The 13,716-nt window shown below is 40.6% G+C and overlaps 1 protein-coding gene across 3 annotated transcripts in view; it reads right to left on the bottom strand.

The window, feature by feature from the left end:
* Window positions 1-251: 251 nt before the first annotated feature.
* The window catches only part of LOC109991341 (pyruvate carboxylase, mitochondrial), a 272,579-nt gene continuing 259,114 nt past the window's right edge, over window positions 252-13,716 (bottom strand). For all 3 annotated transcript variants that reach the window (XM_020643641.3, XM_020643643.3, XM_020643642.3), the window contains exons 25-27: window positions 4,821-4,961; window positions 4,225-4,326; window positions 252-3,450 (exon numbers count right to left, since the gene is read on the bottom strand). In XM_020643641.3, the coding sequence (XP_020499297.1) occupies window positions 3,301-3,450; window positions 4,225-4,326; window positions 4,821-4,961 (393 nt within the window). In that variant the 3' untranslated portion in view covers window positions 252-3,300. The remainder of the gene's footprint in view (window positions 3,451-4,224; window positions 4,327-4,820; window positions 4,962-13,716) is intronic.

Genomic DNA, 13,716 nt, shown 5'->3' with positions numbered 1-13,716 from the left:
TCTCAAGGAGCTGTGATTTAATAAGAAATTAAATACTGAAGCTTTAGCATACATTATACAGTACATACGTTATATTTCACTGATCTAGTAAGTCTTCATAGTGAGACCTCGACAAACAGGCTCACACAAGCTTTTGAGAACAATGAGATCACTTTAAAAAGCTGGCCTTTATCAAGCCTCACTTTGTCCCTCCTGCAGTGGGCTCATCTCTTCATTGAGCTGAATATGAACTCACACCAACACATTGCAGGTTGACTTTGAGTTAACTTTATTTGTAAGCACAGATAGAACAAGAACAATTATCGCATTATTAGATACTATTTGTTTCCCTTTTTGTGCGCTGAAGCTTCCAATCTCTTCTAGTGCTAAAGCATGATTACATGTGAACTATTGCAGTAAATCAAAAATGATTAACATGAAAATGTTCATTTAGATATAAAGGGATATTCTGTAAAGAAAAGTTGGACAAACATTTTTTTTTAAATCTTAATTACATGGAGAATTTGTAGGTGAAGAAAACAAGCAGCATGGTTTGTTTAGTAAAACACAAAATGATATGCAGGAGGAAGAAAATAGAAAATGTCACAGACTCTGTTTTCAGACTCTGTGAGACAGTTCACCGCTTGATAGCATGAGCTGCAGAATAGGTCAACATGATATATTCCCCTTTCTGAAACAAGTAACATTTTTCAGCTGGGTGTTTCTTTTGTCCAATTTATTTTTCCCCAAGACACTGAACAGTTTTACATTTTCATAAGTATTTTTTGGGAATCACCGCTGGCTCAGACAAAGAGAAACACTGCATCACAGTTTACATTATTGCATGATTTGTTGCCATCATGTGCAAATTTACTCTTTTAGGAGAAGGGCAAGGGGAATGGAGAGGGGAAACATGATGAAAAAGTGGATTGATGGATAGATGGATGAGGCAGGGGAAAGCTGATGAACAACAAGAGGAGGAGGGAACTTTACATTATTGTGCAACAGCTTGTCAAATATTGCCATTCATCTCCATCACGGTCAACACATTTCAGACACAGACAGATAAAGCCTGGAGGTACACTGAGGCATGGCAGTGGGTGAAGAATCAGTGTTCTAGTTAACTTGGGCATCACTGCCCAGTATCGGTGCATAGTTTAAAAAGGTAGTGGCGCAAAAATTGCAGGAAATAATCCAGTCAAGAACCAACCGATATGTCAATGTTGTGCTTGTATCGATGCTGTGCTGAGGATGCACAGACGTCTTTGTAAGCTGTTGTAATGTCTGTTCTGGCTCACTGTCCACCACTGCATGCTTCACTGTAGTACAAGCAGACTGTAACAGAAAAGGGATCTCAGTTTTTTCTGCTACTTTCACTGGTCAGGGTGCTTAACATTCAGGCATCGAATTCTCTACAGATCAGTTGAAGATGCAGTATTAACGACATCGTCTGACAGCTGAGAAGTTGGATATTGCATTTAATTGTTTTGAAAGGTTGCCATGGAGACACCAATGTGCTTGTTTGTCCTTAGAGTCGGGCAGCGCTCAAAGGCTGGGAGTGTTAGCGTGAATATTTTTGCATCAGTGCAAGTGTGTTTATGAATATGTAATTTCTTCTAAAATGTGTTTTCAGCTCCGGTGGTGCAACATTATGGCGGCTGGTTAACTTGGTCTTAAAATTTTGCTCGCATACACTTACAGACATTTGGGTCCATCAATGGAAACACACACACACATTAGAAATATAATGCCGAGCGCTGCTAAGGGAGTCTCCAGCGTCTCTTATTAGTCCGGCTAATTTCACATCATTTGACAGAGAATTAATTCATAAATTAATCAGCACAGCCTCAGAAAATAACACCACATGCTTCCATTACACCACCATGTAATCCCATTTACACCTAGCACTAAAATCCCTATGCAGACAGAAGACCATTCACCCTAATCTGTGGTTGGTGCTGGAAAGACAGAGTGGAACCACGACTCCGACAACTTTCCTCACACAATTTATAAAGTGACATTAAAAAGGCTTTACACCTTGTTAAATGATACAACAGATAGAGCAGGCCCTACAGCAAGCTTTGGATTAAGAGCCTCGTTTGAATCAGCTGTAAGAAGTACTTTGTCAAAAAATCACATCTTTAATCCAATTTGGGTGTTTCCAACATGGCCGACAGCTTCTTTTCAACAATGACGCTACAATGTGCTTAAGCTTTTGGATTTTGAAGGCAGGTGTTAATGGAGAACATTTAAACACCAGTACAGATGTTTCACACACACACACACACACATCTTCTCCAGTTACTGATACAGTAACAGAACTCTTTTTTTCACTTTGGTGCAAACTGGGCTTTTGTGGCAGGTAAACTTTGTGTCCCAATCAACCCCGAAGTGGTGCTGCTTGCTTTGTTGTGCTACTCTTGTTAGGAAATCTTTGTGAGAACAAGTACAGGTTTGGAAATAAATTGATTTTTTTTTTTTTTTTTTTCAATCTTGGGAAATTTACTGTAGCCTACCATTTTTTTCTTTTCGCAATTATTCTCCAATAACAAATTCAGTCTTAATGCATTGTGATTAATGTCAGAGACGGATTATGTATCGCTAAGGCGAGAATGCAAAAAAAAAAATACAAATGTTCACAAATGAAAAAGAAAAGCTTTTGGTAAAACGTTCTCAAATCTAATCTTCTCTTCCTGACCTCGTTGATTACAGAGACATTAAGTAGTCATCAACACGTTTGAATATATTAGGCGACATCAAAAGCGTAGAAAAGTGAAATTGTGGCATTGAAGTGCAAATAAATGTTAGAACCCTGTTAGTGTTATTAATGGTTAGCTCTTTTTCTACTACATCACATTTAAGACTAGGCTAGTTGGTAAAGGAATGAACCACAATCCCGATCTATTACATCTTTCTAAATCGCTTCCAAAGCTTGACGGGACATTTAAAGTTGAACAGAAATATATATTCTTCTTTGACCTAATCACCACAACTAGACAATACATCTGCTCATGGAAGAATTCACTCAAGTTTCATTAGTAGTACAATTCAATAAGGAATTCCTTTCAAATTTATATATTAGTAAGGATTTTTATATCATCAACCATTCACCCGCCCCCCCTCTTCTTTATTTTTTGTCCCCGGTGTAATCAGCCACAAATTGGAGCAACATTTAACCACAGTACTGCCACACAGCTGAAATTTGCCGTTAAGAAAAAGGATTCCTGGTTTTCAATCCCCCTGTTCCTCCACCTCAACACGTCCAGAATCAGATTGTCACTACTACTCATTACCCTCCTTCCCTTCCGCCGCCCTCTCAATCTACTCCTCGATTTCCAGGATCAGGTCGTCTCCCTCCAGGGACGAATCGGTTGTCACATGGATCACCTTAACGGTTCCCGTCAGAGGAGAGTTGACCACCGTCTCCATCTTCATGGCCGAGAGGACACAGAGCGGCTGACCCTTCTCCACCTGTCGTGATTATGAATACAGGTCATGGAGCATTCAAACAGGAGTCAAGTGTACAGATCACTGCACAAGCAATGTAGTCAAAGGTTAACACCAAAAAAAACGTCTCAAAGCATCAAACAAACACCGTTTTTCTGGATTAGCTTTAGAAACAACAAATGTAAGCAAGGTCTTTAAAGGTCATCAGAGACGTTTAGACAGCCAAAAACACATACAGCGAATTTATTAGTCCCTATTTAAAAAGGGACAGTTCACCTAAAGTCCAAATAACACCGCTGTTTTCTGCAGGTACTTTTAGTTTTTCAGGTTTGTTTCATTACATCCACCCTAACACTGCAGAGATCAATGGAATTGTCCTGAGTGAAAATCTCTTTTATACTCATCCTCTGAACAGGTTCTGATCATTATTTACTCACTTTATGCAGATGTCTTGTATACATGATTGTTGAGATTGTGTATGAAAACACAGTCTTAAAACTGTCCTTGTTATTGGGAGTGTTACAAACAAAACCAAGCCCCACACTTAAATGTCATGAGCAGGGAAGCATTTAAAACCATGATTTTAGATTTGATAAGGTCAGTGTTGCTCCTCTAAATAAAACCCCTCCAAATTAGGTAAAACTGGCAACATAATGATTGAGAATAAACATGATTATACGCAAAACCTAAGCTAGCTTGATGCTACTGCTATTGTGTAAGAATATATACTTGTATTGATCCGACCTGCTACCAAACCTGCTTGTTAGACAAGTAAAAAAACGCGAACAATGAACACACCTTGGATCCAACTTCAACTTTGACCTCCAGGACTTTTCCAGGCATGGGTGCTCCCACCTGACCCTTGATAGACTTCTGAGCCTTGGGATGGAACTTCATTTCCTGGTGGGAGGGACAAACACAGATTTCAAGCATCTATTCGTCTGTCCAGAGTTTCTGAGCCACCATGTTCCACTCACATCCAACTGTTCACCACCAAAACAGCTTTTTGTGCCCACATCCTGAATCAGTTCCAAGAAACTATCAGTCCTTTCTCACTTTATTCATCATGTTTGTTTCCTTACAAATCTTTAAATCGTCTGATTCAAACCTCATGATCTGACTGAGTTGATCTCCAGAAGTTTTGGAGAGACAGCCTTTGTTTATTTTGCATAAACAATCGTCATCTGCTGACTTTTAATACAACCTTCATGTTTTTAACCCTTGCTTACTCCTGGAGTGTTTTACGACATCATGATTTTTTGCATTATCCTACTCTTTACTTAAACTTCATTTTTCTTGCTTAATTAAACATTTATTAATTGCCTGATTTTATGCTTAGCAGTTTTTGCTGCATACATTGCACTTTATACAAAGAGTATATGAAGAGTGCGTACCTTCATGGCGACGGTGTCTTTTACTAGCACAGATCTCAGCTGTCCGTTGAGCTCAAAGAAGACCTCTCTCTGGCCGGCCTTGTTCAGGTCACCCAGGGCCAGGGCCTTAATATGCAGTGTCTTCCCTCTCTCCAGCTCCACCTGCCATGAATCAGAGGAGGAGGTTTGAACAAGTGGGGAGGACAGGAGAGAGAAGTGTGAAGGAGGAAGGGAGAGACATTAAATTGAGTTTGAAGATTGAAATTAAAACACGTTTGCCTAGCTCACAAGTCCAGCTAAAGCAATAAAGAGAGACTGCAGAGCTGGGTAACATTACAAAAGTGAAGCTGCTGGAGTGAGACAAACACAATGTTTCCCTCTCTTCCTTATTTATTTTACCCCCAGGCTCAGCTGGAATGTTTTCCAGCATGCAATTGGTGTAGGGCAGAGAAACATGCTCATTTAGCCGTACTGCGATTCAGCTTCTTATTAACTAAATCAAATCATGCGGTATCTGGTGTCCTTTTATTGCTCTGCATTATTAAGTGACTGTCTGTATATCACGTTTATCGCATGGGACTGGCAATGTAAAAGGCAGCTCTCCTTAATAAGCCTTTTTCACCGCAGATATTTCAACCTGTGAGATCAAACATTTATACACAACATTAGAAAGTGTTCTCAAAGATAAGACAGAAAGTCTGTATATCAAAGAAGGTGGTTCATAACATTAGAGAAGACTCTGTTTTAAACCATCACAGTGCACATGTCAACCCAGATTAATATACAAGACGTTGGTTGTGTGAGGATTAAAGTAGTATGTGGTGATAACATGAAACCATGAGATTTGGATTGAGTTACAATGAATCACTGTACCTGATTTGCACTTCAGGATTTAACAAGCAAGAGAGACTTTTTTTTGGGGGGGAGAAATATTAGAGTTTGCTGGGATGTTGATATAAACCTTATAATTACAAAAACTCAAACAGAGACAAAGACACTCAGAGTTATAAACCCATACTTTATGTTTTTCTCTCACACCTGTGTATTCACTACAATATTCTCATTGGAATGTATTATGGAACGTTTCAACACTAATGCAGCTCCACGTCCACACCGGACTCCCTCTAGAAGTGGATTGAGACCCTTCTTTAGTTCTGGTCTCAGTCAGGTTTAGTCCGCACCAAAAAGGTGTATTAACAGCTGTCACGCCAACATACACAAACCCATCCTAACCCCAACACAAACACCTGAGCTTTTCTCTCTAAAACAAATAGTTACGAGGTGAAGGCACCCTGATAGTTCACAAGAGCTTGAGATCTTTGAGACATGACTTGGGTTCAGCTAAGTTCATCTAAGTGGCTGTTTGAACTGTATTTTGACATGTTATTGACTGCAAATGGATTTAAGGGAAAGAGATAAAAAAAAAATAAGTCTTGTAAAGACTCGGGATAAACACTGACTGCACAGGCTTTTCACCACACACATCAACTCTGACACCAAGTACAGAGAAGTGCTAAAGACAGAATGACAATCTGAGAGATAAAGACGGAGACAGACAGAGCAGAAAAGAGATAAGACGGCAGACGGGAGGATATGAAAACATTTCCAGCCTTTAGTAGAGCTGTAAACTGTGCGCCTTCACCTGACACCTGTAAAAGTGTTGTTTTGAGACGGAGACATTACTCTCTCTCTGCACCAACACCAGACAGACGCTCCCTGTCTCATATCAATTCGGCTCATTTCTGCACTCTGTCTCACCACTCTCTCTCTCTCTCTCTTGACACAGGCCACTGTACTTCTTCATTTATATCACGCCTCCTATGCAATCTCTCATCTCGCTGCCCGGAAACGAGTTTTTCCCGTCCAACTTCACGTGTCTGGCTTTCAATCTCTCTGTCAGTCCTCCCATGTGTCACAGCTTTCCATTTTCTGTTATTTTTGACACCTATTTCTGAAGGCACTCTTGTCTCTCATGCAGTTATTAATTTCGCTCATGTGCCTTTTTGGCGCTCTGTTTTTCCTCTGCAGAGTCTCTCCAGCTCTTTCACACCTGTTCTTTGTGTTTCCCACATCGGCTGCTGTGTCTCCATTGATATTCCAAACTTAGTCTCAGTACAAAGACGGAAATACAACGCTGCTGCAAGTATGTATTGATCTCAATTTCACTCTCTTCTTTTTGCAGGGTGCTCTGACTCTTTTGTCTTTTTCCCTCACTCTGTTCCTGGCAGCAAAACCTTTCTTTGCATTCTTTTCTTTCTCCGTGGCACTCAATATTTATCTCGCTGTTCTTTCTCCGCCCTCCTGCCTTTCACTGAACTTCTCTCCAGCTTGTGCTGTTTTGTCAACTCCTGGCAGCTCCCTGGATGAAAACAGAAAGTACCATCCCTTTTGCAACACTACATCACCTCGTAACTGTTCCCATAAAAAAAAAATATAAACTGTCGCTTTGAAGAGTTGCGAAAGATTAATGAATCTTTTGAAGAGGATTTTGTCTGAGATGTAACCGTGTGTACGTATGCCAGTTTTATAGAGAGCCAGGAAGACAACTTCAGAGCACCGGTTCTATATCTAAATCATCACACTGCATTAAGTCTTCCACTTGTATAATTTAATCTGACAGGTTCACACACACTCAGCACTTACTACTACCTGCTGTTACTACTTATACCAAAGCGCTCATCTCCGCGCTGGTTCCCTCCAATTAGCTGCTTCCTCTTGATCCACTTCCTTGTAAAATAGCAGTGCTCATTACGCTTCAGGTTTAAAGCACTTTAGCGGCTATTTAACTAAACAGCAACTATATAGAGGGGGATATAAGGATGCCACGATTAAATACGTCTTCTAATTTAACAACAGCTTCTGCAATAATCTCTAATGCTTGCTTTCTCACAGACCAAAGCTTTGTCCCAGTTCCACACATAGACAGGATATATGTAGAAAAGCTTTTTCAGTTCATTTCATTTGCTCACTTGTCCCCTGTGATCTCATTACCTCCATGATGCAAGCTTGGAATAAGTATGTGACGGAGCTTCTGGACAGAGCTCCAGTTGTGTAGTACACCGGCAGAATGAACATTGCAGGGTTTAAATATTCTAATGGGGGGGGGGGGGTTTAGGGATGTGTGATGTGTTGACTGAACAGTTCAACTCCCAAATCACCAGGAAAACTGAGAAATGAAGCTAGGGAGAGAGGTTGTACCAGAAGAAAAAAAAAAAAAAAAATCACCCTTCACTTGTTGCTATGTTATTATTTACATAGTGTTATTATAGCCTACACGTTTCTCCACAGAAATGCCAGACTGGACTTTTATGTCAAATATCACACTGGAAGTGTAAGCAGACTTTTCTTTTCATGCATGTCACGTATTCTACTGATGTAGATACACACATAATGCTCATACATATTTGTATTAGAGTGAGCTCACAATGCATGTGTTGTGTCTAAGCTGAAACACAGCAACCCGTCAACACTCAGAGTGAATGGGTCTGCTCTCCCCCCGGCTCTACTGCCCTGATGTGTACCAGCACATTTGGCTGACGGTGTGTCACTGGAGCAGTGCGTTGTTTTGATCGGTAAAATGGAGATAGTTTGATGTGGGGATGTCAGGTTAAACAGTTCTGTAAACATTCAACCAGCATAATTTGCGTAACCACACTCAGCACGAGACGCTATCCCCGAACCACTTTGACATCGTTTAACCGCAGACGCTGTGATCCTGCTCGTTTTGAAAACACTACAACTCATTATGAAAATGACTGCACAAGAAGATATATATTGCTGTCTTACATTAAGACTAGTTGACTAGTCTGAATATAAATGTGTTCCACAGGGAAATCAGTTTCTAGGTCCCTAGCGTGGGTATACTTCCCTCATGTCAGCAGAACCGACTGCAGAGTTTGTGGAACGTTAACTCAAGTTAGCGACACAAGCTGCTTGAATTAATATTTATCTAGAATGCATCAAGTCAGAGCAAAGGACGATTTTTGTGAATGACGGTTGAGAGCTCTGCATCCACCAGTTCATCTTTGCAAATTTTTTTTTTTAACTTTAATTCAGAATCGTCCCCACACACTCACACAAACTAAAGAAAAATAATAGATTGAAATTAAAGTGAGTAAAATTCTATCAAACTAAAACCTGACCTCCTCTGTTTTGGTTTTCTGTTACCAGACTTGCGGTGCATCTCTGGTGCATGAAGCATTGTCTAAACCTCACATCTCAGTGGTGAGAGTCTGCTGCGCTCTCCTCTATGAAGCCCTCACAGGCTGCCTGCATTTAGTCAGAGAATACCCTCAAGCTTCTTCTGTCAAATTATACCTCGTTTACCCGTTTCTGCTTTAGAACCGCTTAGTGAAACTATCAATACGTGGCTCACCTCATGTCTTTGACATAACTTTATGAATGACTTGTGTTGCTGGTGACAGAGTAATGAGATCACGGTGGTAAACACAGCTCCATGTGTTGGTGCCAGTGAACATTAGCGCTGACAAGGTGTGTATGACTGGCTCCATGTTTGTGAAAATCTGTGTTTATATTTCCATCAAACATGATTAATATTAATCTGAGTCACCAGCCTCAGTCAGCTAGGTCTGCTGTGTGCTTGCGTGGCTGAATGAAAGCCATGGACACAGCTGTCACCCTCGTGTAGGTGTATATTTGTGTACATCGATGCACTCTAAACGGTCTTCTCATCTTATTTCCTAACTGGCTTTTTGGTCTTCCTTAAACAACCTCAGAGATACAGACCTGAGTGGGATGTGTTCACAGCACTCATTTGTCAGAAATTGACCTTAAAGAACAATGTTGATACACTCCTCAGAATCTGGAGATCAGTATTTATAAATCTACAACACAGAGGAGGAAATCAAGTGGTTGTTGCCTCCTACCACATTCACAACACAAAGGAAAATGTTCCCGGCTCGCTGTTCACTCTTTCAATGATAAGACTCTTACTCTGGATTACCAACTGGCTGGAAATGAAGTGCTAAACAATACCAGCTGATTACTGTGAAAGCCTTTATATCTTCTTCCCACAGCAGCAACAACTCAGGGCTTTAGGTCGAGCTCAGCACTTAGACAGATTCAGTGCTTGGATCTATTTTGACCAAGATTTCCCGCTGCGTGCCTCACACTCTCGCTGAGCTAATAAACAGCTTTTGTTATAAATATATACAGGTAATGGTGTGCTTCTGCTGCAAAGGTCACCAGTAATGGGACAGTTGCCGCTTCGCTGCTGTCACTGTGGATTTAACCCTAACCCCGACAAACGCTCACAGGCTCACAGGCTCAAAGGTTTCTCTTCTGTCTAATTTTCTAAAGATAATCCATTTAAGATGGTTAGATTAATAAGCAGAAACTCACCTCTTCGGTTCATTAAATAACTTCTTTTTGCCTTTGTATCTCTGGCATTAATGTTCTACAAAACAATTTCAAATGATGAATGCACATTTTGTTTTCCAATAATCTGTTCTCTCCATGAGTGTGCTCAAACAATACACATTCACTTTCCATAAAGAAATGTTTCAAAGCTTTATAGATGGAGGCCTGTGGTGAGTATGACTTCTAGCAACCTGCTGTTCACTAAGATCTCTTTAGTCACAGCTGTTATTCTACATCTATATCAACACTGCATCATGACAGTCTTAACACACGAGCGCCTACATACGTGTGCTACTTTGGAGCAGCTTATAATCAAAGATCTAATGCAAACACCACCTGTCTGTTTATTTCACAACACTTGTTGTCTTCTGATTTGACGTCAAAACGGAGCAGGAACTGGATGTTACTTGGCCCCGGAGTCGGCCTGCCATCAACATATTCAAAGTGACATGTTTCATGTTTACAAACTCACAAGCACACTTTTTAAGAGTTGAGGCATCTAAAGCTTCTCTAGTGATGCCCGTCTCTGTGTTAACATCCTCAGTGTGTCTTTATAAGAATAAGCACAGCTTTCAAATAACTGATCCAATATTAATCCCATGGTGTTCTCATAATGTGGGAGGAAGTAAAGAGATTTGTGCACACTGTTCCCGCTCATTAAATCATTCTTCTGAGATCATCAACAGATAAATTGAGTTAAAGGGAAAAACGCACACGTCCAGGATTGTGATAAACATCACCAGTGAGAATGAATGTGACGAGAGCGGACTACAAGCAGACTGATCACAGGAGCTTTTTCTCCCTTGAGGAATTCTGCAAAGTCAAAAGAGAGAATGAAAAACACAGAAACCTCCCACTGCACGTGACTGGTCACTTTGTTTTCAACCCATCTCCTACCTGCAGTGCTGCTAATCGGGACCTAATCTGGTGGGAGAGTACCCATCGTCATGACAACAGGGGGACACGTCTGTTTTACTTTGGTGATGAATGATGCTCAGCACAACATCAAGTGTCTGAAGTTCTAAAAATGACAACAGCTTTGATGGACAGGAGAAGACAGAAAGAGCAGCGGGGGAAGGTGAACACTGCAGGTATGGAAAAAAACAACAACAGTGAAGCAACTGGGAAATGTATGAATGACATGTTGTTGTTTTTTTTTACATGCAGTGTAAAATCAAATAACTGACAGGTGAGAGAGGACAAACACAAACAGTTTGTAAATGTTTCTGCAAGGAAAGCCATCATGCCATGTATCCGGCTCTTCTGTTTCTTTGAGTGTTGTTATGAACTAGTGTAGTTTGTATTAATTTGTAAAAATGTAATGCACAGCAAACAGCAAGCCCTGCCCTCAAACCAAACGAAGATACTCAAAAAGTGCTGAAGCTGCCAAGAGTCCTCATGAAAAATATAGTAAGGATTTATTCTAATCAGAGGTAGCTGGTCCGACTGTGGCTCTCATGCCAGATTTCTAATGATTGCATCAAAGCAACAGAGCCTGGGAGGATTAACGAGGAAGGCGGGTGAGGGGTCTGCTCATCTTTAGGGTCAGTATTAAATCAGCAAATGCAATGCGGACCCTGATTTTTTCATGATAATAATAATAATACAGCATCGGTTTCTCCCTGTGTCCCTCGTAATATGAAAATCAATTAACAGCAGGCTGGAAGCATTCTGCTGCAGCGAAATGAACGGGTAATTAAACGTGGCTGCCTTTGGCCGCTCTGAATCACTGTCAGTTAAATCTGTGCGTGTTACTGATAATGACAGAATTGAGACTAAATATTGAAAGGAGAGGGCTGATAAAGACACGGGTGATGTAAAATGAATGATGTGTGTCTGGGCTTTACAGAGAGAGGAATTATAATGACTGTGAGAAGAAAGAGGAGCATGAACGATGCAGTGTCAGCTGAGGAATCTTGGTGAATACAAACAGGTGGCTGTTAGTTTCCCCTTTTAATGTTGGCATGCACATTTTTACATCATCTATGCCCAGATATTTAAGAGATTTATCTCAATCAGCTATGAAACACTACATTAAAAGGGGAAATTCTGAATTTCATCAAATGTAATTATCTTTAAAATGTGGATTAAAAAACATCTTAAATAGTGATGAAGTTCTACTGCTTGAGGATTATGTAGCCGTTTCATTTTGATCCTATGGTCAGGAGAATAAACGCAAAGTTTGAATTCTTATTGTAAATAACAGGAGCTGTGTGCATGCTCCAATTGAACGTTTCACTGAAGGGTTTTGTTGGCTCTAGCAGAAAACACAGCTTTAAGTTACTGAATGTAGAAATATTCATATATATCTCAAAATCATCTTAAACAACATCAGCATCATGTTAAGCAGCTCCTCATCAAGCTCAGCAGAATCAGGCCTCATCTCCTCATATCGCCCTCACATCCTGCTGTTCAGACCAACATTTCCCCAAAGTCACGACCCCCTGTCGTTCAAAAACACACGCACACACTCCAAATCCCACACAAGGTCACAACAGAGCTGCAGTCAAAACATGTCACAGCCATCAGCTCTGACCTGTGTCACCTGCTTCAGACTGATGCCATCTGCTCATAGATACAGTGTCCCAAACGGTGTTCCCCTTACAGCTTTAGCACCTACATAACATTTCTTACTGAAGTATTTCATCCTTTTTAATTGTTGTTTACACCATCATTAAAAAAAAACAAAAAAAAAACAGATCATTACCCAGTTCTGTGTGTTTTGGTGTACAAATAAAATCCTCCCTCACCTAATGTAAAAGTGAAGAGAATTTTTTATTTCACAGTTTCATGTTTTGAATCTCTAAACCAAGGAGCATTTCTTTGCCTGATGGCATACTGAGTGACAGCCTCTTGAGCAGCAAAGCAAACTTTCTCTTTGAACTGACATGTGATCCTGACATCTGTCGCCAAGGTTACCGTAGGTTGTCTCAACACTCTCTTTGGAATTCACTCTTCAATCTGGACTCCCAACAATCACTTTGGCTTGCGTTTTGCTCATCAAAGTGCTCACTGCTGTCATTCTCCTGAAATGTTCTCTGTCTGTGCCCAACTTTCCGGATAAAGGAAACGTCGTCTTCAAACCTGCTGTCTCCTGTTCTGAGGCAAACTCTCAATCAGCTCAGTAGACATCTTGCAACATTTCTACCGACTGCTTACACACGCATGTTTAAACCGGCCTGCTCATTCTTTTGTTACATTCTGGATGTGACAGCAAATTGGTACTTTGAAGAATATTCCCCAGGAACATTTCACTTTCAGAATTTCTGTCTTTGCAGGCACAAGCGACGACCAATTATTATTTCCATGTTATATTCCTGTGCCTCACTAATGTGTTAGCATGCAAAGTGATTCATCTTGTTGTACTCCTTCATCTGGGCTGCATGTTCATCTGCCTCCCTGTTGGAGAGTAAATGGACATAACGGGCTGAAGAAATCGCTCTGATATATTTTGGTTTGAGATATTGGCCCTGAGCATCTTCCACTGCGCCGCTCCGGAACATCATACAACAAAATTAATCTGTTATTTCTGTGCTGG

Source organism: Labrus bergylta, chromosome 22, assembly GCF_963930695.1.
Source record: "Labrus bergylta chromosome 22, fLabBer1.1, whole genome shotgun sequence".
NCBI classification, from domain to species: domain Eukaryota; kingdom Metazoa; phylum Chordata; class Actinopteri; order Labriformes; family Labridae; genus Labrus; species Labrus bergylta.
The sequence above is the reverse complement of the archived record's forward strand: the minus strand, read 5'-3'. Positions and strand labels throughout refer to the sequence as shown.